The sequence below is a fragment of the Triplophysa dalaica genome, chromosome 1 (genome assembly GCF_015846415.1).
Source record: "Triplophysa dalaica isolate WHDGS20190420 chromosome 1, ASM1584641v1, whole genome shotgun sequence".
Classification (NCBI taxonomy): Eukaryota; Metazoa; Chordata; class Actinopteri; order Cypriniformes; family Nemacheilidae; genus Triplophysa; species Triplophysa dalaica.
The window spans coordinates 29,624,353-29,650,882 of record NC_079542.1 but is presented as its reverse complement, the minus strand read 5'-3'; the positions used below and the strand labels follow the sequence as shown (position 1 = coordinate 29,650,882).

Genomic DNA, 26,530 nt, shown 5'->3' with positions numbered 1-26,530 from the left:
AGAGTCGACTCTTTATTTTGAGATACAATATGAAGGAAAGCTACTTGCAATAAAGATAATTTTAGGAAATCCAAGTTACTGGCTCTTTAATTAGTATACTTTAACACTGATTACATAGATCATACACAAACAAGGCTGCTTTAACACATCATAATAAATTGTAAAAAAAGAAAAAGATAAAAAAAGAAAGAAAGAACGGCAAGATACAGTATACTGAATGAAATAAAGTCACAGTGCATAAGAAACTCTCTTTTATCCGTTATAATTAAATAGAAATAGCCTTTTAGAAAAAACATTGTATAGTTTTTAAGATTATAAACACTTCTAAACAACAAACTTTGCAAAAGGGGTGAAACAAAATTAACAGGGTATTTAATATTTATTTTTAACAGTCGTTCAAGCTATTTCTTCAATATTTCTGCAAAAATGAAATGGATTTACTTTTTATGCAATGGTCAACTTTTCATTAGCATACATGAAATTTAAGTGAATCTCAGAGTAAAAAAAAAAAAAAAAAAAAACTTTTATGGCATTGGGGTCAGAGTTTTAATTTCATCAACGCTATGCACTTCTTTACCAGGGGTTTCAGCTCTTGCATCATCCCCTTTACGACTAAATTTAACGGACAACTTGTTGAAAACTAAACTCTCTGCATTAGAGCCACGACTAGATCTTGTGCTGCGGGTGGACTCAGAGTTGGTGGCCTCGAACAGTTTAGCCATAAAGCCAAGACCAGCCTGACGGATGTGAGAACTGCCAGCAAAAACATAAAGAACGGGATTGATGCTGCTGCTGAGAAATGCAAACGCGGTCACGTTTGGACGGGCGAATTTTGCAGCATTTACAAGAGAAGAGGAGCCCTGGGTCATACCAATCACCTATAAGAAACATACAAACGATGGAAAAAAAGCAGTAAGAGATGATTTAAAGAAGACAATTCTTTATACAAAAGAATTTTACAAAATTGTCTATATGCAAAAATAAATGGATGTTTTTTGAGAAAAACCTGATAATGAGTTAATTTTAAGAATACTTTTGCATGAAATGGGTTGAACAAACCCAGAGAAGACCTGGGGCCTCATTTATAAAACTCTCTGTAGATTTCATCTGTTAAGTGTACATACGCACCAAAGGAAGAATACCCCAGATCCTGTGCACATTTCCCCTTATTTTTAAATATTTTTATATAGTGGAATATTAGATCAAATGTGCATAAAAGCAAAAACAGAACTCGGTTTAATTTATTACTTCATACCTCTAAAAGAATGCATACGCATGGTCTTAAGCATCCGTACGATGCACACTTATATACTATATAAAATCATTTTTTTTATTAATCCTTATATGTGGCTGAAAAATAGTGCATGGATATTTCTATGCCCATTTTATGTGTACGCAGCATTTAAACATCAGGCCACTGATGTAATCCATTAGCTTAAACTATGATGAAATATTCATCACTAATGTCTCAATCATCACTATAAAAATAATGAAACTCAATACAAATTCTGTCAAACTGTAGCACCAAAAGGTGTTGGTTTTGGGATAAATCTGGTTCAGCTCTGCTTTATTTGTTTTGATGTTTGACATGTGGCATAGCTTTGGCATGCCTGTGGCCCAAATCTGGCAAACCGGAGCGGACCGCACAAGTGCCATCATTCCACGCCGTATGTGGGCCAGATGAGTAAAGTATGGGGAGTAAGGTGTGGGCCAGATTTGGGCCGCAAAAGTTTGCTATCTGGGTCTCTAGATATCCATTTGTCAACTGTTTACTCTGACTTTATTTGTTGTACATAATGTAATTTTACAATAAAGCATGCATACTCTATGACAGTGGTTCTCAAACTTTTTTGCTTAAGTACCCCTTTTTATGATTTTTTCTTATGAACATTTCTGTATGTAGCTTTACGCAACTATTTAAATCTCTTAAGTACTATGCATAACAGATAAAGGTAAATCAGTTTTTCAGTTCAGGAAACATTTTTTTAACATTTAACCGCAACCTCTCCTAACTTGCATTATTTCTCACCCAGACACTGCTCCTCATTCCGGGTCCTGGTCTCAAAAAATAACTAATATACATATAACAATACTATTATCATAATTTATTGACTTATTGATTTTCATTATTTATTCCTAAATTTCAGTTTCTCTCACGTACCCCTACAGTACCCCTGGGGATACGCATACCCCTTTTGGGAACCACTGCTCTATGACATGGCCTAGAAGATAAATTGTTTAGAAACAAGATTCCCTGGTAAATCTGTTGATATCTTCAGGGCATTTTCACTACTTCATTTTCTTTAATGCTAACATTATATTAATAAAACTATGATGAGCATTTACATTAGCTGATCCGAAAAAGGATCCAATCCGTGACACAAAATCATCCATAATATGATCCAAACTGTGAGTTTTGTGATCTATTGCACCACTAAGATCGGGCAATATGAACAATGTAAACCAGAAAGTGTTAGGTTTTAAGTCATGTGATATGCAATTAGGTAAGACATCAGAAAATGTTCAATATAACATGAATTTATATCTATGCAACTAACATACACTTTCATCCAGAGCAACATGCATTGCATTCAAGGTAAACCTTTAATGTATTCCCTTAAAATTATATCTTTCCAGCACCATGAGCTACAGTTTGGGCCTATGGATATATGGAAAAAAAATGTATGCACACCTGTAGGATATTGACGAGGTGATATGGCAGCCAGAATACGGTAAAAGCACCAATGATAAGCAAGATCAAGATGCTTCCTCTTCCTTTACGCTGGAACATGGCACTACGTAGCCTACATATCACTGATATATAGCAGGTCAGGATGAATGTGAAGGGTAGAAGGAAACCTAACAGAGTCTCAGACAAGTACTGAAAGATTTCATGCCCCACACTTTTCCAGTGGAATGGCACACATACATATATTGGCACACTGGGACGAATTTGTATGAGGGAACTGGTGGTGATGAAAGAGAAAAAGGCACATGAGAACAGAGAAATATGATGTATCATAAATAATATCAAAATCAATTGCTACACTTCTGGAGCCACACTAAAATACGTAGAGTAACAGATTTTTATCAAATATTTAAGAGCAAATTTTGTTTGGGAAATGGCATTGTCATACAGCCCTGGAAAAAAATACGAAACCACTCCAGTTTTACATTTAATCAGCATTCATATGTGTTGGTTCACGCCATTTTATTTGGCGCACAACATTTAATACTTTTGAAGGTAATTATATAGATTGATTTCACACCGCCGCCATGTTGAAATCGAAAGCGGCGAGGCCGAGGTGGGAAGAATGCCGCAAGGACAGATGCAATGGTTGAACAACCAACCTGGAGTTATTAAAACTATTTATGATCTGAGGTCCCGTGACCCGCTGATGATAATGGCGGTGTAGTTCTTTTGTTCCCTGACTCCATCCATCCATCCATTTTCTAACGCTTATCCGAACTACCTCGGGTCACGGGGAGCCTGCGCCTATCTCAGGAGTCATCGGGCATCAAGGCAGGATACACCCTGGATGGAGTGCCAACCCATCGCAGGGCACACACACTCACTCATTCACTCACGCACTCACACCCTACGGACAATTTTTCCAGAGATGCCAATCAACCTACCATGCATGTCTTTGGACCAGGGGAGGAAACCGGAGTACCCGGAGGAAACCCCCGAGGCACGGGGAGAACATGCAAACTCCACACACACAAGTCGGAAGCGGGAATCGAACCCCCAACCCTGGAGGTGTGAGGCGAACGTGCTAACCACTAAGCCACCGTGCCCCCCCGCTCCCTTACTCGACTTCCGTAATTTAACTATTTCTCATTAGAACTCTCCATATTTGTCTGCGTTTTTTCCCTGAACTTTGATTTAGACAAAGGAGCTTTACACAGGGACCAAGCTACGACCTTGATAGCACTGCTGAAGAAGGATCCTTTGGAATGTTCTTACCTCACATCTGTACTGTTGTATTTTTTATGGTTTGCACTCTGGCATTACCTATCTTTTTTATTTTATTTTAATATCCCTGCTTGTTGTTGTATTTGACATATATGTATGTTCTGTAGTTATCTGTATTTTTTTTTCAGTTTAGTGTTATTTGTATGCACCATGGATCTGAGAGTAGCGAAATTTCAATTCTCTATAGGTATGTAAATGGGTAGAATAGACAACATATAGCGAACTTTGACTTTTGGCTTCTAGTTATAGACCAATCAGCCTCCTGACCACGGACTCAAAACTGATGGCGAAAGTTCTAGCCCTAAGACAGGATAGGCTTTTTGAGGGAAATTTGAGTGGATTTTTTATGGTCCGTTATGGAGCATTTCAAGTTTGGCCTGTTTTTCCAACAAGCTGTTAAAACCATCTATTACGATTGTTCAGGCAGAGTACTTACTGGGTTCTTTTCATCTTGGTAAGAGTACGCGGCAAGATTGCCCCTTCTCACCCTTGCTCTTTAACTTATCATTAGAGCCTTTGGCCCAAGTTAATAGACAATGTCCTATGTCAAATTTCAGTTCAGTTTATGCCGAGGATATCTAACTGTATGTGTAAAATATTAAAGATTCGGTTAATGAATGCCTAAAAATTCAATACATTCGGCAAATTATCCGGTTATAAAAGTAATTTGGGGAAAATCTATATGATGCCCCTTTGTTCAGCCGCAAAATCAGAATCTACTCGTTGTAGGCTTAATGTAGCATTTCGCCTTAAAGGATATGTACAACGATTATAGGATTAAGTCCTTTCAGATCCTAAAAAGATGAGTTCTCTCTTGCGGTGTGTTTCTTTTTTCCTGTCCTTAAGATTAAGATCTTCATTGAAACCCTATGGAGTACTTTGGTCGATTGAACTGTCTCCTCATCCTAAGGTAAAATGGATAGACTCTAGTATGGCTTCTAGGGAAATTGTGAGTATATTTGTGAGTCACTAATGGAACGACAGTACTCTAATATTCCGATTGAGGGCTTCTTGGAATAGAACTTGATAAGGTGATCGATTAGGACACTGTTTGGGAGAATTGTTTTACTTCCTTTAAAAACCTGACTCATCAAATTATTCATTATAAGCTACTTTACAAGGCATATGCTACTCCCTGTCTACTCTACGAAATGAAAAGAAAACAAGAGCCACTTATGTAATAGTTCTACCCAAGGTACATACAGTACATGCATATGTTCTGGTATTGTCCTCAGATTGAGATGTTTTGGTCTTAGGTACAGAAAGTATTGTCTGACTTGCTAAAAAATGAGATTCAAAAGGACCCAGTGCTATATTTCTCTTGCTGGATGATTTTTCAATGTCATTATCTGTCAATCAAAACAGGATTCTGTCCGCGGCTCTCAATGCGGCTAAATAGGTTATTCTGAAATTATGGCTGGAGCTATCTATCCCAGTGATGTGTACATGGACATCTTATCCACTGGACATTGCTCTGCTGGAGTGCAGCAATGGAAAAAAAAACTGCTATAAGAAAGACAATACAATCTTGGATTGACCTCACTAAAACTCTGACGGACATGCTGACACCAAGATGGACCAGATACTCTAGGTTGGTTTACTTATATACCTATCTGTCTTTCAATTTTCTAAAAAGTCTAATTACACAGACTTTCTCATTATCTTTCCATGTTTGTCTGTTAATCTTACATTTATGGGCGGATCTTGGGCTTGTTGTAAACTGTTTTACATACACGTATAACATATAATATGTCTAATAAAAATGAATCACAAAAGAAAAAAAAACGATTTATAATCTTAAATGTCACAATATAAGCATAGGATGTATTTCACACTAGCTGTTTTTCTCGACCACTTAAGCCATACCATCACATATGAATGTTTAAACAGCCATTAATGGGTTTCAAACGCGCAACATTTAACATTGTTTTTAAACGCATCATTTATTTATTAATGTCACAGACACCCAATGGTAGTCCAAACCATTTTAGTCTATATTTCCTTCAGGTTTTCTTCCCACCTCTGCCTCGTTTTAGATTTCAACATGGCAGCGTAGGGAAATTACTCTATTGTTCTCATTTAGACACGTTTTATACCCAATTTGCTAAATTGCTCAATTTAAAGTGTGATTTGTGTATTTGCATGGATTGTAAAAAAGGATAATACGCACCGATAGAATGGCATGGGCAAAGCCATTAGAAAAGCCATCACCCAGATGCCCAACATGATCAGCAAGAGTCTGTTCTTGGTCCTCATCCTCTGAGACAGAAACGGCTTGTTGACAGCCAGCCAGCGGTCCAGGCTCATCAGAGATATGAGGTAAATAGATGCATACATGTTGACACAGCACAGATAATGGACAGTCTTGCACAGGGCAGATCCAAACTCCCATCCCCTCCCTCCAGCCAGGTACCTGAGAAACAGTGGAGCGCTCAAGAGTACTAAAGCATCAGCCACCGCCAGATTGAAAATCAACAAACAGGTGACAGAACGGTGCTTTACTTTGCACAAAATGGACCACACTACAAACAGGTTGCCAGGAAAACCAAAGACAAAGGCGAGAACCAGGATAGCAATCCCGATCTGATGGGACAGGGACAAGGGCTGTGTGGAAACAGGTGTCAGCACAGTGGAATTAGGGGGCGGTGTGGATGAGACTGTGGTCTTCATGGTAACAAGAGTGGCCATGTTATCGATGGAAGTTTAGCAAGTTGGTGTCGCTTCTTGTATTTTCTGTGGAAATAAAGTGATTTTTTTAAGAAGAATCTCAAGAACATAAGATTTTCCCTAAAAATAAATAACAAACAAGATAGATGCAATAAGTATAATGAGCAGAACAAACAAAGTCCTGTAGTCCACCATTGCGTTTTGATGGATAACTACTCACAACTAGACTGGCAATATGCATGCACATGACACCACTGTTTTTACAATTTAATGTTTTTGGTAAAACCTTTAGAATTACGGAGAACAAACTGTTAACACTGTTAAAAGTATTTTGCAAAATGTAATCAGAGTACTTATCTAAGTGTTTAGTCAAGTTAGGTGGTAACTTGATAAATGTACATATCATTTTTACGGCCACAATGGACAGAATGCCTGCCAATGTTTGCAAAAGACAAAAAAATGTTTTGGGACATGTAACAATGAGGACCTACTGTAGGTCATGTCTGGAATATAACTTGCAGACCGTGAAACTAGCATGAGTCATGACACCCAGGAGTAATCAGTGGCATTGTTTTAGATGTGCCTCATGAATGTAATAGGGAGAGGAAGACTCACTGATTTTCATCCGTGCATCGGCATAAAATGTTGCGATGCATCGATTTAAAAAGTTGTGCATCGGATACAAGCTGCCATTTGCATCGCGATGCATCGTTTCTAACATATTTGCATCTGTAAAATATGTATGTTGATTTCTCTGAACTGTTTCACATGAGCATTCTGTCATCATAACTCTGAAGAGCTCGTTGAACCACATGCAGCATGTGTCTACATTTAAATAATGAATTTGTAAATTGACCTTTTGAACAATGGCCTCAGGCTCGGCAGTACGTGACACAGTGGAAACAGCATGTCAGTTGTGTGGGACTATTTTGGCTGTTTTGTGTGGATAATACTGTGTCAGGTATTGTGTATTCTAACATTATTGCTACCTCAAGGGGCAAGATTTCTAATGTCATGCAGCACTTACACAATAATAAAAGACAATATATAAGACAATACATATACTAATAGTTTATATTTTTACATATTGTCTAGTAAGTTAACTGACGGCTGTTTTTCTAGACAGGGTCATGACAGTAGTTTGTCTTTGTGCTTATTGTGTTATTTGTGGAAGCACAGACTTTGTTTTGTTTGCCTTGTGCCATGTGCTGTCCTGCCGTGAGTCTTAGCCCCGCCTCTTCGTTTCCCGGTCTGTCTTTCCGTTAGTGTTTCATTCCCCACACCTGCCCATTGGTACCACCCCTCGTTTGTTCCCGTATTTATTGCCCTTGTGTTTGCTGTCCTGTGCTTGTTTGTTCTGATGTCTCCTGATGTTAAAGTCTTGTCTCGTCTGTAGCTTGCCTTTGGTATTGCTAAGTGAGTTCTGGGGCCCGTTTCAGAAAGGTATATTAACCCTGAAATGAGGTAAACTCTGGGTTTTCTATTTCATAATGCAAGGTATGTCAAACCTGAGAAAGCGGTCTAACTCAAGCCCATTTCTAAAAGAGAGGTTACTGTTAGATATTATTTTCCCCATAGATTAATAAACCCACATAAATTAATGAATAAGTGTAGCCTATGTGTGGTTTTACTGCTCACAGAGTGGAAAGCTGGTCGCTGAGTGAACAGCTTCCTAAATGTGAAGGAAGAGGATTTATTCCAGCTAAACATTCTTTGTCTGACATGCTCTGTTTTCTAAACCTTATTTGGTATAACAGGTGTCTTATTGTGCACTTTATAAGGATGTGTCTAACCTGAAATAAATGAGTTAAAAAGATGGATGCCTCTGATTTGATATTAAGGGTTATCCAAAACACAGAAAGAAACTTAGTGTTCGAAAGGAACCTGAAGATTAACAGTTACTTATCCTCAGAGTCAGTAACCATAGTAACTTACTCTGTGAACCTAACCTGGTCGGGAGCAAGATTTCTTTTGTAAACCCAGAGTTTCTTTCGATCTCCTTCCCCTTTTAAAGTGCAAGTGGTGTTTCTCATTCATTCATTCATTCATTAACAGTTATTCAATGCACTCTTTTTGATCACATAGAGACCATATCAGTGACTTACATGTATGTCATGTGTGCTTTTAAAGAGGATCCTTTATGTGAAGAGGCTGCATAATTCATAGGGATGTACTGGAGATCAAATGGACCTGAGTGGAATTTTGTAATTTCCTGTGCATTTTTATTTACAGTCAATAAGCTATTGTGATGGATGTTAATGAGTATATACTTGTATATACTTATATTAATGTATTTCACTAATAATCCTTCTTTTCAATTTTTACTCTTTTACTTTGTAATAATTTGTCCACAAAAAAACATTGTAATTTAGTTTTGTTTTTTATTTTTTTTCTTGTTTTGGGGAAGAGTTTTGTATCTGCATTCCTTGATGACGTCATTTCGGGTAAACTCTCGCTGCGTCCTCAGATCGCTTTCAGCGTGCTGAGGAGAGGTAAGCAATTAGCGGTGCTTTCTCATCACATATCTGTAAAAGTTTATAAAAGTTTGATTGAGCAAACGGCATGTAGTAATATTGTTGTTCACAGTGTTATGGATGTATTAGAAAGTGTTTTGTGAATGGATGGATTGTATTAAAGGTTTTATTACCGAGTACAGCGGTTTGAGTATGTGTGTGTGCTAGAGATGCGGGGATAAGCTAAATTGTCAATAAATTATCCACCCGCCCGCACGTATTATTTTCTCTGATATAGATATCCGCACCCGACCCGGACTCAATCGTCATTTAAATTACTCAGTAAATTTTCTAGCACTGTCTTATATAAATACTTAAATCTAATATTTTGATTTAGCACACACATGATGTACCATATTAGATGGCTTTCATATACATACAGTGCCTCACGTTTTTTTTTCTTTTCTACCTTTTTTTCCCTTTTTACATTTCTCTGCTTTAAGAAATCAACCTGATCGCACCCAATTGCATATAAATAACACGCTGTTGCATTATTGTCTAATACGTATGCCAAATTGCGATTTTGCGTGCATATGATACGCCAATGTTTGCTTGTACCTGGGTGGAGAGCAGCCATTTTAAAACGTACATGAAGAGGAAACACTGAAATAATTAAAATAATAAGGTTAGGTTTAGGGTTTGGGTTAGGGTAGAGGTTATAATATGCACAGACGCTAACATTAGGTTTAGGGTTTGGGGACAGGGTAATGAGACAAATTGCTGTTTAATATGCAAACACGCTAATTGGCGTATCATATGCACGCAAAAAAAGGCGTATTTATGCATGCAAAATGGCAATTTGGTGTCCGTATTATACGGTAATGCAGAGCGCGTGTTATTTATACGCAATTGGGTGCGATTGGGCTGCAGAAATAGACCGTCCTCCACCAACGCCACTCGCGGATTTCTTTAAAATTACAGCAAATTAGCGCCTGATGAAAAATGCATTTAAAACACATTCATATTTTTAGAGAAATGTTGTTAATATTGTGTATGATATCATCCACCCTCGACCCACCCGCAATTAATCTGATTGTATTTTTTAATTACCCGACCCACCTGACCCGTGGATCATCCGCAGCGCCCGCGAATTTAACCGTCATCCGTGCATCACTAGTGTGTGCGTCAACAGAATGTTGTGACTAACAGATAAAATAAATGCTCTTAATCTGTTTAGGTGAAAAGTCACAGACGAAACATCTATTAATACTGTACTCTCTTTAATCCATCCAGGTATGATTAAATCTGTTCTGTTTCCTATTACATCCATTTTGTGTCGATTGTTCAACTTTCAGTTCGTTATTGATTTAAAACTAGCTGCAGGAGATTATTTTGCCTGCTTCTCGTTCTAGTAATTGGCGAGGAGACGCTTTTAAGGCACGAAGGAGGAAGCGAGACGAGAGAGAAACCGGCTGGGAAAACAAGCTGTACGGGAGCCACAGAGACGGTGCGTCCAGGAAATCCCAAAGGAGAAAGATTCGACAACCAGAGAGTTGTAAAACGGACTGAGAGAGCGGGTATTTGAAACCCGGAAGTATTATTTAAATAAAGTCTTACGTTTTTCCCAGCCAAGCCGACCCCGTCTCCTTTCTTTCTTCCTTACGAACTTTGCTACACACTGTTGCCAAAACCCAGGAAGAAAGGAAGGAGCCGCCACCATGCAGTCCCCGCCAGGATCGCCGTTTGCGGAGGTTATCTCCTCACTTGCTGGTCCCACCATGAACATCATCAGGCCCTGTTGAATCTGCGGGAAGATCAGGAGAGACTTTCCAGGCTCTCATCCAGACTCAACAGGAGGACCGCGAGTCATTCCGGAGCTGGTTGAGCCAGGGGAGAGGCTCCTCCCCATCGGATGCATCCCCGACGGTACCGCTGCATAAAATGGGAGCCCAGGACGAGCCAGAAGCCTTCTTGGATTTATTCGAGAGGTCCGCGGAACTATCCGGATGGCAGCGGTTGCCCAAGAAAACCGCCCAATGGGTCCAGTGTCACCGCCCGACGACATTGGTCCAGGCCATCCAGCTGGCGGAGGACCAGTTGGTGGCGTGCCCCGGGGTCGGCACGACCCCATCATCTCTTTCTCTCTCTCCCCCTATTGTCTCCTCTCCCTCTCTCAAACCTGTGCCCTTTCCTAGGTCTCGGGGGAACTTCTACCCGCGTCCGGCGCCGCGAACCCGGTTCCCACCAGAGGCGGGGCCATACGGAACTATAAGGTCCCCGGAGGGAAACCCCAACCGGACGAGGAATGCTTCACATGCCTCTCCCCCTTCTTCAGCCTCTCCTCGCCAATTCGGGGGTCTGCTTCCTGCCGCGGGGGCTCCTGGGCCAGCCTGTTGGCGTTGTTGGGACCCCGGACATTTTATCAACCGATGTCCTATGATGGAGATCGGTATGATGATCCGGGTTCCCGACGACCCTCAGGCCGCCCTCTGTCAGGACAGGCTATACCAAATACCTGTGGGTATTAGGGGGGGTATATATCAGGCGTTGGTGGATTCTGGGTGTAACCAAACCTCAATTCACCAAAGCCTGATTCAATTTGGGGCAATGGATAGGAGCTGCGGGGTTAAGGTGTGTACACGGGGACATGGTGAACTATCCTTTGGTGCCCTTGACCATACAATTCAGGGGACAAAAACATAGTGTAGAGGTGGCTGTTAACGAGCTCCTCTGGCATCTGCTAATTTTGGGAACAAATTGGCCATTATTTCCGACATTATTGGGCCACTAATGTGCTGATGTTTCTGGGCGAAACCAAGTGCGATGGGGAGGGGCGGTCGCGCAGATGGGAGAAGTGGAGCCGGGACCTCTGACGACGGCCCCAGAGGAACGGAGCGCTGTGGAGAGAAGAAATCTCTCCCAGGGCGATGATTTTACTCTTCCAGGCGGCTCATTATAATCCAATGGCAGGACACCTGGGACAAACCGCAACTGTAAATTGCCTACCGGACCTGTTTTTTTGACCAGGCATTCACGAGAACGTGTAGGTGGTGCGTGTCTTGTCTTGAATGCCAGCTGGTAAGCCCACCGGCTACCCCAAGGGCACCATTGTGCCCGCTTCCCCTTATTCAGGTCCCTTTCGAGCGAATTGGTATGGACCTGATCGGGCCGTTAGAGCAATCTGCACGAGGACATCGATTTGCATTGGTCATTGTGGATTATGCAACCCGATATCCTGAGGCAGTGGTGTTGCGCAATATCTCAGCAACCAGTGTTGCGGTCGCTCTGTTTCCATTAATCTCCCGTGTGGGAATCCCTATGGAGATTCTCATAGACCAAGGCACGGCGTTTATGACATGAACACTCCGCGAACTGTACGGATTATTGGGGATTAAGACGATTCGGACCAGCGTCTATCACCCACAAACAGACGGGCTGGTCGAACGTTTTAATCGTATTTTAAAGACCATGATCCGGAAATTCGTACACGAAGACGCCAAAAATTGAGATAAGTGGTTGGAACCCCTGTTATTTGCTGTCTGCGAGGTCCCCCAAGCCTCCACGGGGTTTTCCCCCCTCGAGCGTCTCTATGGTCGCCAGCCTCCCGGGGTTTTAGACGTCTTAACAGAAGCTTGGGAGGACGGGCCTTCCGCGAGCAAAAAACAAATTCAGTATGTCCTGGACCTGCGCACAAAACTCCATACACTGGGGCGGCTCTCTATGGAGAATTTGCTACAGGCACAGGACAGACAGAGCCGACATTATAACAGGGGCGCCAAGCTACATAAATTTTCACCGGGAGAGAAAGTGCTTGTATTACTCCCAACGTCCAGTTCTAAACTACTCGCCAAGCGATGAATAGGAGATCTCAATTATGAAGTAGTACAATCTGACAGGAGCGGGGCACATCAGATTTATCACCTCAATCTCCTCAAAAAGTGGAGCGAACACCTTGATGCTGGCGACGACAGTGAGTAGAATAGATGATCTCGGACCGGAAGCGAACACCAAAGTGCAATCACTCGCTCTGGCTCCAGGGGGAGATCATCTCTCGTCCTCCCAGCTCATGGATGTTGCGAAGTTGCAGGCAGAATTTGCAGATGTTTTCTCGCCCCTGTCGGGCCGCACGAATCTCATAGAGCACCACACTGAGACAAAACCGGGTGCGGTAGTGCGCAGTCGTCCATATAGGTTACCTGAACACAAAAAAATTGTGGTTCAGAAGGAATTAGAAGCTATGCTGGATATGGGGGTAATAGAAGAGTCCAATAGTGACTGGGCGAGCCCGATAGTTTTAATGCCGAAGACCGACAGCTCGGTCCGGTTCTGTGTGTACTATCGCAAGGTGAATGCTGTGTCGAAGTTCGATGTATATCCAATGCCTCGAATTGACGAATTACTTGACCGACTAGGGACTAGGGCTCGTCCCTATTTGACATCGGATCTGACGAAAGGATATTGCCAGATCCCTCTATCTCCCTTATCCAAGGAGAAAACAGCCTTTACTACGCCGTTCGGGTTACACCAATTCGTCACGCTTCCGTTCGGCTTATTCGGAGCCCCTGCTACTTTTCAGCGTCTCATGGACCGTATACTCCGACCTCATGCGACATATGCCGCAGCCTATCTCGATGATATCATTATATACAGTAATGACTGGCAGCGGCATTTCCACCACTTGAGAGCGGTTCTGAGTTCGCTGAGGAGTGCGAGGCTGACGGCTAACCCGAAGAAGTGTGCGGTTGGGCGAGTAGAGGTAAGGTATCTGGGCTTCCACTTGGGTCACAGAGAGGTGCGTCCCCAAATTGATAAGACTGCAGCGATTGCAACCTCCCCGAGACCCAAGACCAAAAAGGAGGGTGGCAGTTCTTGGGGCTGGCGGGATATTATAGACGGTTTGTACCCAATTATTCAGACCTCACCAGCCTGCTGACTGACCTTACTAAAAAGGGGGCACCAGATATCGTCCAATAGACGGAGCAGTGTCAGCAGGGGTTTACCCAGGTGAAGGCTGCTCTATGTGGCGGGCCGTTATTGCACACTCCCGATTTTTCACTCCCCTTTCTGTTGCAGACTGATGCGTCGGACAGGGGCGTGGGCGCGGTCCTGTCCCAGGAGATAGAGTGGGAGGATCGTCCGGTGCTGTACATCAGTCGCAAGCTTTTACGGACTAAAATGAGGTTCTGCACCATCGAGAAGGAGTGTTTGGCGATCCGGTGGGCGGTCCTCACCCTCCGTTATTATCTCATGGGACGGGAGTTCACGCTCTGTTCGGACCACGCGCCCCTCCAATGGCTCCATATGAAGGATACCAACGCGCGGATCACTCATTGGTACCCCGCTTTACAACCATTCAAGTTTCAGGTGATCCACAGGCCCCGGTGGGGGGGAGGAGGCTGCAGGCCGGATGGAGCATCGGCCTGAGTCGGGGTATGTGGCAAGGGGGGCGTGGTGTAGCACGGTCTGCAAGGAGATGGCGTGTTGGGAGAATGACGGTGAGTAAGCAGATCAACGCTATAGTGAAAACACCTGCTTCCTCCTTCGTGCCTTAAAAGCGTCTCCTCGCTAATTACTAGAACGAGAAGCAGGTGTTTTCACTATAGCGTTGAACTGCTTACTCACCGTCATTCTCCCGACACGCCCTCTCCGCGCAGACCGTGCGACACCACGCCCCCCTTGCCACAATTGCTGTTTCTTACATTGGCTAGTGTGTATAAACGCCCTGGGCCCTACACTAATTTTCTGAAAGAGTTTGCGTACTTTTTATCGGACCTAATTGGTTAACGTTGATTGTAGGAGCCACACATTGGGTTTGACTTCATTTCTTCTTGTACTGCTGTGTATGTGCACACGCATTGTGACGTCATTACTGTGGGTGGCACCGGGGGTGTGGTGCCTACATTAGTGCGTTCACCTGGGAGGTTATGGAGCATGGCTGCAGGGTGAGCATGGGAAGAAACTTTTTATTGACCGTCACCATCGTCACCATCGTCACCATCATCACCATCACATGCATTATATGAAGTATCTTTGCACGGTTTTTATGAGTACATCAATGACCGTAGGTACCTATGTTTTCTAAAGCTTGTGAAGGAGAGAAATAAAGACATCATACCATCATGTGCAATGGTTCAGCGTGACGCGTCTTCAATCGTAAATTCTCGTGTTTCACCCTTTTGCAGCGTTTGGTTTAGTTTTGTGTAAAATACGCCGCAATATTATGTCAATAAAAAGTTTTCTGTCGTTACGCGGATTTCAATGTATTGTCGGGACTACACTAGATGTTTGAGATTGCTCTCATCGTTGTGTAAGCGATAGACGCGGACGCGCATTTGACTCACGTAAAGTATAATCATTCATAAATTGTCTGTTATGATGCTTATTCAGTCATCACAGTTGCTTCCTTTGAAAGTTATGCTATCCCCATGAACATTGTTGATCGCTTGTCAATGAAAGAATTGTGTTCCCTGCTAGGCTCAGCGGTACTTTCACATAAGGTGATTGTACTGTTTTGTTTGTTTTGGGACTTTAGTAGTGTTTTGGTTTGTGTATCAAGCGGGTGAAGCATTGCGCTTGGGAGTACCGCCGTAGTCCTTTTTTCTGGCGGTTTGTCTGGTTCGAGACTATCGGTATGGAGGTACATAAATACCCACCGCTAGTATGCACAGAAGACTAGGGTTGAGTTTAGCTTATGATTGGTGGATAAGTTAGAGGGAATCAAAGACAGTGCATTGTATTTTGTTCATGTGGAAACATAAGTCATAAGGGGAGCTGTGTTTAGTGTCATTAGCAGATATTTTTGTGATTATTTTGTAAATGAAAATGGAATTGAATGGTACCAGATCAGATGAGAAAAGACGAACAACACTTACACCCAAGGCTTTTGAGTATAAATTGGAGCGGCTTCAAGAAGAACGTCAAGCAAAAGTAAAAAGAATTAAAGGTGTAATAAAAGAAGTTAAAGACCTAATGCGAAGTGCTGGTAATGCTGAAAAAATACGGTCGTGTCTTGAAATTATAGCCAGCTTGTTTAAAGAAGCAAGTCATCTTCATGGTGTTGTGGTGCCTTTGATTCCACCTGAAGAACAAGAAAAACAAAATGCTTGGTTTGATAATGTTGAAAAACATGAAATTGCCTTTGTGGAGGAGACAAATAAATGGCTGCTGGAGACGCTAGATGCACCAGCAGACGGTGTTGTTGCCCCATGTCTAGGATCTACTGTTTCTAATGAAAATGAGGCATGTATATTTGAAAATATGGAAAATGCAGTATACGATGACATTCGGCCAAATGATAGTGCCTCTAATGTGTCAGTGAGGTCGAAAAGATGCAGTACAGTAGTGAGTAAATCTATGTCCACTACATCATCAGCCAGAATAAGGGCTGAGGCTGAGACAGCTGCTCTTATGGCTCGTCAAAGGCTGATGGGTCAGAAGCATATTCTGGAGGAACAGCAAGAACTGTTGAGGAGAAGGAAGGAGGAGCTGGATATGGACATGGAGCTGGCAGCGTCGATGGCTAAAGTGAATGTGTTTAAGGCTTCTGAAGGATCTCGTGTGTCTCATGTTTCTGTGAAATCAGATGGGATGAACTCCTATTTGGAAAGAGGGAAAAGAACACAGCTAAAACATGATGCTGCAACATTCGTGCCTGAGCTTAACACTCAAGTCACGGCTGCTAAGGCTGTAGAGGAAGCTTTACTCTCAGGTCATGCTGCTGTGAGGCCCAAGACATACAACAAACTTGAGCTGCCTGCTGCTGGGACCAGGGCCGGTCCGTCCACTTTGCCAGAAGATGTTTCTCACCTACCGTTTTCTCACAGTTTTGGAAAGGCAAAATCAAATTACTTCTTTATTGGTTGAACAACAGTCACTTTTTCTCTTACCTAAGCGAGACCTACAAGACGGCGATCCACTGCAATATCAAACCTTCATAAGAGGATTTGAACACGACATTGAAGGGAGAACATCAAGTCAGAAGGATTGTTTGTATTACCTCGAGCAGTATACGAGAGGTCAGCCCAGGGATTTGATCCGAAGCTGTCAACATCTGCCACCATCTCATGGATACACTAAGGCAAGGTCACTGCTTCAGGAGCATTTTGGTGATCCATTCAAAGTAGCCTCTGCCTACATGGATAAGGTGCTTTTATGGCCGATGGTTAAATCTGAAGATTACAAGGCCTTACGGGCCTACAGTTTACTATTACAGGAATGTTGCAACTCTATGGGAGTTGCCATAACTGACCTGAACGTGCCTACAAATATGCAAATTATTGTGAAAAAACTGCCTTATAAGCTGCGGGATCATTGGAGAAGTTCGGTCGTAGAGCTACATTTTCGGACATTGTGGAATTTGTTGAGAGGCAAGTTAAGATAGCAAGTGACCCTCTTTTTGGAAAGTATATAAGATACAGCTGCGACAGGAAGAAAAGAACTAAACATGGTCAAGTCTCAAACTAATTCAAAGGCTAGAGGCAGTAGTTTTACCACTACTGTTGCACCTGCTGAGAAGAAAGTGGAGTCTGGAAACAAACGGGTGAAAGACTCACTGGAGAAAGTTTGTTTGTTTTGTGGGGCTGGGCATTCGTTAGATGTCTGCCGCCTTCTGCATAAAAGGACACAAGCTGAAAAAATGTCTTTTTTGAAGGAAAATCGTATGTGCTTTGGATGTCTGTGCATTGGGCACATGGGTAAAGATTGCAGAAAATGTCTGATATGTAGCGTGTGCAATTGTAGACACCCCACGTTGTTGCATATCCACCCCAAAGCAAAACAGAATAGTTTGACTCAGGCTAATAATGGTGGTTGGGAAATGGCCAGAGAAGATGCTGTGGTGTCTGTTCAGTCCAGTGGCTTGACTGGGGCCGGTAAGCAGGACTGTACGCTCTCTATTCTGCCTGTTCAGGTGAAATCAAAAAGGGGACAAGAGACCCTGGTCACGTATGCGTTTTTGGATCCTGGGAGTACTGCCTCGTTTTGTACAGAGCGACTCATGACCCGTCTCAATCTAAAAGGGAAGAAGCTGGGAATCCTCCTTAGAACTATGGGACAAGAGAAAGTGGTGGACTGTTACAAGTTGTCAGACTTGGAAGTCGCTGGGCTGGATTCGAATAACTTTTGTGGCTTGCCAGAGATTTTTACTCAACGGAGCATGCCTGTTCATCGAGGTAACATTCCACGATCAAAGGACCTCCAAAGATGGCCGCACCTGAGACACATAGAAATACCAGAGATTGATGCTGATGTTGACCTTTTGATCGGCACTAACGTCCCTCGAGCTCTGGAAGCATGGCAGGTGGTTCGTGCAGTGAATGGGGGCCCTTATGCAATTAAGACCATCCTAGGTTGGACGGTGAATGGCCCGCTCCGTGGAGATTGCCAGATTAGCGATCAAAAGTTTGTGCAGCCAGACATCACAGTCAATCGGATCTCGGTGGCGAGGCTTGATGAGCTTTGGGAGAAGCAGCTGAAGGTGGACTTCCCTGAAACTCTGCAGGATGAACAACCTGGGCTGTCAAGGGAGGATGAACGCTTCATTGAGTTAGTCTCCGAATCAGCCAAGCTCATTGATGGTCATTACAGTATTGGTTTGCCGGTAAGACAAAGATACCTCAAAATGCCAAATAATAAGACCGCTGTAGAACAGCGTGCATTGAGTCTTAAAAGACGTTTGAATAAAGATCCATCTTTTCGTTCCGATTACATCACATTTATGTCCAGGATGCTGTCTAATGGCTATGCAGAAAGAATTCCATCGGAGCAGCTGGCCCGGTGTGATGGAAGGGTGTGGTATATACCCCATCATGGAGTGTATCATCATAAAAAGAAAAAACTGCGGGAAGTTTTTTAATTGGGGGGCCTCGTTGCAGGGGACGTCTTTGAACTCACAGCTTCTTCAAGGACCAGATCTCACAAATCTGTTAGAGGGAGTCCTCACAAGATTCCGCAAGGAGCCCGTGGTGCTCATGGCAGATATTGAGGCCATGTATCATCAGGTCAGGGTGCCGGCTGAAGATACTGATTTGTTGAGATTTCTATGGTGGCCTGATGGAGATTGCAGTCGAGAGCTAATGGAGTACAGAATGGTGGCACATCTGTTCGGCGCTACTTCCTCTCCTAGTTGTGCCTGTTTCGCCCTGAGGAAGTGTGCTGAAGACAATCAAAAGTGCTTCAGTCCCATGGCAGTTAACACTGTTCTGCACCATTTCTACGTTGATGATTGTTTGGTGTCTGTCGGCTCTGAGGAGGAAGCAATATCTTTATGTCGAGAGCTTAGTGTCTTGTGTGCTGAAGGCGGTTTTAAGCTTACAAAATGGACTAGTAACCGACGCACTGTTCTCGCTACTATTCCTCAGGAGGAGCGCGCCAAAGAGGTGAAAGATCTGAATTTGAATGCCGATGCTTTGCCTGTGGAGCATGCCTTGGGTGTACAGTGGTGTGTCCAATCTGACTCATTCAAATTTAAAATCATACTTAAAACCCACCCACTCACAAGGAGAGGAATCTTGTCTGTGACTAGTTCAATTTACGACCCTCTTGGTTTCTTGGCGCCTGTTGTTTTATCCGCCAAGAAAATCCTCCAAGATCTTTGCAGGAGACGTCTGGGATGGGATGATCCTTTGCCCTCTTCTGTTGCTGGGGAATGGATGGCTTGGCTGGAAGACCTTCATGGTCTTGAAAATTGGGAGGTCAGTAGGTGTTTAAAACCTGTGGACTGTGGTCGTCTTGTCTCTGCTCAGCTCCACCACTTTGCAGATGCAAGTGAAGAAGGGTTTGGGACTGTGACTTACCTTTTAGTCCATGATGATAGCGGGTGTACTCACAGTGCATTTGTAATGGGAAAGGCACGAGTAGCTTCTCTAAAACTTGTCACTATTCCCCGCATGGAGCTGACTGCTGCAGTGGTGGCTAGCAGAATGGACAAATTGTGGAGGAAGGAGCTTCAAATGGACCTTCAAGAGTCTGTCTTTTGGACGGACAGCACTTCTGTTTTGAAATATATAAAGAACGAGAAGTCCAGATTTAAAATCTTCATAGCAAACAGAGTGTCTGAAATATTGAAAATGTCTAACGTATCCCAATGGAGGAACGTGAACACATTAACCAACCCTGCGGATCTAGCCTCCAGAGGTGTTAAAGTTCAGTTATTGTTAAAGACTGGTGCATGGCTCTGTGGACCTGATTTTCTTCACGAGCACGAGAGCAGGTGGCCTGACAACCCTGAGACCATGGAAAACTCTCTTGTTGACGACCCAGAGGTCAAGGTTGTGATGGTGAACGCTGCTCAGGTTGAGCAGGACAGTCCATTGGAGAAGCTCATTGATTACTTTTCCTCCTGGCACCGTCTAAAAAGAGCTGTCGGTTGGTTTCTCAAGTTTAAGACCTTGCTTTTGTCTCTGGTGCGACATCGAAAGCTGCTGAGAAAAACCCTGTCAGAATTGGACCAAAGTGCTGAACAGTTGGAAAGAGAGCTACAGGTCCGAATGGAGGAAGTCAGGGCTCAAGTGCCAATGGGTGTCCTGTCCGTGGAGGATATGGTTGTAGCTGAGTCAGATATTATCCTTATTTGTCAGAAAATAAGGTTTTCAGAAGAGTTGGCCAACTTGAAGAAAGGAGAGTGTGTAAGAAAGACAAGTCACCTCTACAAGCTTAACCCGATCCTGGATGGTGATCTCATTAGAATTGGAGGAAGGCTTAGTAGAGCAGCTATGCCGGTTGAAGCAAAACATCCCGTTATCCTGGCTAAAGATCAACATGTCTCCACTCTCATTCTCCGTCATGTACACCAGGAAACAGGTCATGGTGGGCGTAAGCACATGCTTTCTCATTTGCGTCAGAAGTATTGGGTTCCTGGTGCTTGTGCTGCCATCAGAAAAGTTTTGACTAAGTGCGTCATCTGTCGTAGATTGTCTGCTTCACCTGGACATCAGAAAATGGCCGACCTTCCTCAGAACAGAATAACTCCTGATGAACCGCCTTTCAGTCGAGTTGGTTTGGACTGCTTTGGACCGTTTGAGGTTAAACGTGGAAGGGCTGTGGTCAAGAGGTATGGGTTAATTTTTACATGCTTGCCGATGAGAGCTATACACCTCGAAGTTCTTTCATCTTTAGACACAGACTCCTTCATCAATGGTTTCAGAAGATTTGTGGCGAGACGTGGTCAAGTCCTGGAAATCCGTTCGGATAATGGTACTAACTTTGTGGGCGCTGAACGTGAATTGAGGAAGGCCATTGAGAATTTGAATCACAACCTCATAAATGACGTATTGCTACAAAAGAGTGTGAAATGGGTTTTTAATCCTCCAGCAGCATCACACCATGGAGGTGCTTGGGAAAGGCTGATAAGGTCAGTCCGTAAAGTGCTAAACTCCATTTTGAAGACTCATACCTTGGACGAAGAAAGTTTGGTGACAGTGTTTTGTGAAGCTGAAGCGATTGTCAATGGCCGTCCATTAACGAAAGCGTCGACAGATCCTCAAGATTTGGAGGCATTGACCCCTAACCATCTTCTTCTGCTTAAATCGCAGCCGTTGTTGCCTCCAGGGTTGTTCGAGAAGGAGGACGTTTATGCTCGTCGTCGCTGGAAACAAGTACAGTATATGTCGGACTTGTTCTGGAAGCGCTGGGTCAAGGAGTACCTTCCTGGACTTCAGGAGCGCCAGAAGTGGAATACTGTCAAAAGAAACTTTGTTCCAGGAGATCTCGTGGTGCTGGTGGATGATATGGCACCTCGCAATACTTGGATTATAGGAAGAATTGTGGATACTGTGCCGGACAAAAATGGACTGGTGCGAAGTGTACGAATAGGCCAATAACCAAAGTCTGCCTTCTGCAGGAAGTAGAGGGGCAGTGAAGATCTTCAGATATAATATACCTGAACTTTGACATTATTGTACTTTAAAGGACTAACAGTTCGCTTTGCATTTTTTGACTGCGGTCTGTCTCCCACAAGGTAATGGTGATCAATTATTACTTTGAAATAATTTGGGGCCGGAATGTAGGAGCCACACATTGGGTTTGACTTCATTTCTTCTTGTACTGCTGTGTATGTGCACACGCATTGTGACGTCATTACTGTGGGTGGCACCGGGGTGTGGTGCCTACATTAGTGCGTTCACCTGGGAGGTTATGGAGCATGGCTGCAGGGTGAGCATGGGAAGAAACTTTTTATTGACCGTCACCATCGTCACCATCATCACCATCACATGCATTATATGAAGTATCTTTGCACGGTTTTTATGAGTACATCAATGACCGTAAGTACCTATGTTTTCTAAAGCTTGTGAAGGAGAGAAATAAAGACATCATACCATCATGTGCAATGGTTCAGCGTGACGCGTCTTCAATCGTAAATTCTCATGTTTCAGCCTGCTGCGGCGTTTGGTTTAGTTTTGTGTAAAATACGCCGCAATATTGATAAAGTACTGATTGTGGGATATTTTAATATCCACTTAGATAATTAGCAGTGGCGTTAAAAGAGCTACTAAACTCTTTTGGAGTAACACAAAACATCAATAGACCCAGTCGTCAACTTATTGTCACACAAGACTTGACTATATCTCACGGAACTGATCTGATATTATACCTCAAAGCGACAATGTCACCAATCACCATCTTATAACATGTAACACGCTCTTCCACTGTAGAAATCAGTCATGTAACTCGTTATCGACAGGTTAGAACAATCACCTCAACTACTAAAGATTGTTTGTAAAGAACTTGCCAGATCTGACTCCTCTAATAACCTTACCAATAAATACAGAATCGCTCGATGACATGACCACCAACATGGGCACTATTATCTCTAATACATTAGAAGCGGTGGCACCTATGAAGTCAAAAAAGATTACTGAGAAAATCATAGCACCATGGTACAATAGCACCATACGCACCCTAAAAAGAGAAACGAGTAAACTGGAGTGCAAATTGAAACAAACCCAATTAGAGGTCTGTAAAATTGCATGGAAAGAAGTTCAAACTGCTATAAAAAGGCACTAAAAGCAGCAAAACCTGAGCACCTCCGAAACCTCATAGAAACAAACAAAAACAAATCCAAGGTTTTATTTAGTACAGTTGCTAAACTATCAAACAAACAGACTTCACCTGACCTGGCTATCCCGCTGCACCTTGGTAGCAATGAATTCATGAATTTTTTTACAGAGAAAATAGAAACATACGTGACAACATAGTTAAGACCCAACCTCCGAGTGTGTTCGATGAATTAGTATCAACCACTGCCCCAAAAGAAAAGCTACAGTGTTTTTCACCTATAAAACAGGAAGATTTAATTAAACTTATTTCAAAATCCAAATCTACTACATGCTTAATAGACCCCATTCCAACTAAATTATTAAAAGAGTTACTACCTTTTGCAATTTCTCATTAATTCAATTATGGTGGTGGTGTGATGGTGTGGGGGATGTTTTCTTGGCACACTTTGGACCCCTTAGTGCCAATTGGGCATCGTTTAAATGCCACGGCCTACCTGAGCATTGTTTCCGATCATGTCCATCCCTTTATGACCACCATGTACCCATCCTCTGATGGCTGCTTCCAGCAGGATAATGCACCATGTCACAAAGCTCGAATCATTTCAAATTGGATTCTTGAACATGACATAAGTTTACTGTACCAAAATGGCCCCCACAGTCACCAGATCTCAACCCAATAGAGCATCTTTGGGATGTGCTGGAACGGGAGCTTCGTGCATCCCACAAATCTTCATCAACTGCAAGATGCTATCATTTCAATATGGGACAACATTTCTAAAGAATGCTTTCAGCACCTTGTTGAATCAATGCCACGTAGAATTAAGGCAGTTCTGAAGGCGAAAGTATTAGTATTACACAGTATTAGTATGGTGTTCCTAATAATCCTTTAGGTGAGTGTACACAAAATGTATGTGAGCCTATCTCTGCAAGCCTTTGAGAAAACGAGCGCTTCAGTAATTGTGCTCTTACTGACGTAAGTAGCGGTTTTTATTATACTATTTCCGCCCCTTGTTCTGAATGTGTTCACCCATTGCGCCATAGCCATTGTTTTTTTCACATGTGTGAAGTTCGAACACCATGGCAAAAGTAGCAAAGCTTACAAACTGTTGTTGTATTGGCTGCACAGAACAATGTTCCCAGCCTTACGGGAGACAAGAGAGCGATGGATTTATTTAGTTTTTAATGGAAATCATCCACACTGAACGAGGCAAAGCTGCAAATAAAGACATTGTAAGTACAGGTATTTTTTAAGTAAAACCCCAGGGACCTCCAGTTACTTAAAAGTAGATAAAATGTCACTGTGACACGTTTGTCCGTTCACTAATAGAAAGCAATGTGTGTGGCTTGTAAACATGCGACAGGATTGTTCTGTGTTACGTTAATTTGATTTAGAGAATTAGCGATGCGTTTGTCTTGAGTATATTCACTTCAGAAAACTGTGTGATTGGTTTGTAAACACGCGACGCGGTTCTCTCTCCCAACAGGGACCGGAGGGGCTTCGAGAATGGCACTGGGGGAAACAGGCGTGCTTATCGAAAACAATGTGTTTGGTGTTCAAAGACGAGAACTTGTTTCTCGTTCGCTTTATGTGACCATAGTATATTGTTTTGTCGCTGGAAGCACAGGCTCACACAGCACGTTTTCTGCTGAAAAGGGGGCAGAGACTAGCAGCTCTCTTGCATTTAAAGAGACAAATACACCAAAACAGCGCGTTTCTCCTCACATGCAAAAGTGGGCATGTAGCGCATGGTATATTAAAAGATCTGTGGTGTTTTTTTAGCTAAAACTTAACAAACACACTCTGGAGACACCAGAGACTTATTTAACATCTAGTGAAACCATTCGAAAACCTCTCCTTTAAGGTTTCTGTAAGGTTTAGAGAAGGGGAGTCCCCAATGCATTTCACGCAATGTATCGTTCCCTCCTTTCCCTTACGACAGCAACCGTAGACATTTTACTGTGTAAATAACTAAATGGTGCAACCAAGATTACGGCCTTCTGTGTTGTGAAACACTGTACATGGGTTTTAGTGCTCCAGTGTACTGCAGTGGAACATTACTTTCATGTCTATTAGTCTTACTCTGTAGCATTGGTGTAACAGTCGAGATTTTTCTTGGTTAATTAGTGGTATAGATAGTGGCTGGTATAACTTGGTGTTTCCGACACTTCTATTATTTCCTGCTTAATGAATGTGTTAACCACACTTTTAGCACATTGAGTACAGGATGTTTTATGTGGCAATGTTATCTTGAGAAAGAATCACACACTGCAGAGTGCTTAAACCGATCAGACTACAAATACTTCAGTTAATGTTCATTTTCCCAAGCACTGATCTCCAAGCCCCTCAACTAACTGCTTCTTACAGCAACTCAATATTTACATCTGTCAGCACAATACTACTTATAGAACTACAACAAAACTTATTTGAAATTACCACCACTCTAACCACTCTTTATATTGTTCTTCCACATTTTTTTTCCACAATTTAAGATGGATTTAGTGACAAACAGTTGTGGGGAGGAAGCTTCGTTCTACAGCAGTAATAAAGAAAATGACTTTCTTGCATTCCAAACTTTTAGCAAAATGAATGTGCTTTTATTGATACTGTGTGGTGCTTGTTTTTTTGACTGCTCTCCAGTCAAAGACACCATATTGGCATATTCAGGTTATCTCATTTATTGTAATACATTAACATTTAGTCATTTAGCAGATGCTTTTATCCAAATAGCGGAGGAAATTTTATAGCAGTGTCATATAAACACACATGCACGCACACGCGCACACACGCGCACACACACACACACACACACACACACACAAACACACACTCACTCACACATATTAGAGTTGAAGAGTGTAATATTTTTAGGTTTAGGGGCACCAGCACAAACTATGAGGACCCTAACCTAGAATTGGGAGACCAAGAAAAATAACCAAATAGATGCTAAGAAACTTGCTCGGAAGCTTAGTAAGAACCAAAAACAAACCGTGGTAGACCTAAGAAAGTTCTTGGTGGTCAATACTGGCAAATTTAAGGTTTCACTTAATTTTCTAGTCTGATTTATGATGAGTCTCAAAGTAGGCTGTACACTACTTTTGACATTTTAGCACTATTTCAAATAAATTACATATATTTATGTACATTAACACATGTATATTTCTGTTAATAGATGTCATATAATGTAACATAAAATAACGTAAAATAACATAACAAAATAATATAACGTAACATAAATCATATTAATGTTTAGTCCACCAAAAAGCAAACTGCACTGAACATGGATGCACAATAAATTGCCATACCTTAATAAGAAAGATTCGGCAGGAATATTACACTGGCTTGATGGAAGGCAAGTAAATGAGTTTTCCTGGAGTCTCTTAACCATTCTTTTTTGTGATGCAATCGCTTCCTCTTTTTGATAACGCTTGATAAACAGCCA

The 26,530-nt window shown here is 42.5% G+C and overlaps 1 protein-coding gene across 1 annotated transcript; it reads right to left on the bottom strand.

Annotated features, from left to right (window-relative positions):
- Positions 1–56: 56 nt before the first annotated feature.
- Positions 57–26,530, bottom strand: ltb4r (leukotriene B4 receptor). The gene is made up of 4 exons (XM_056756877.1): positions 26,394–26,530; positions 6,147–6,709; positions 2,693–2,966; positions 57–878 (listed from the first exon to the last, which is right to left on the bottom strand). The coding sequence occupies exons 2-4, from the start codon at positions 6,662–6,664 to the stop codon at positions 525–527; spliced, it is 1,146 nt and encodes a 381-aa protein (XP_056612855.1). The 5' UTR covers positions 6,665–6,709; positions 26,394–26,530; the 3' UTR covers positions 57–524.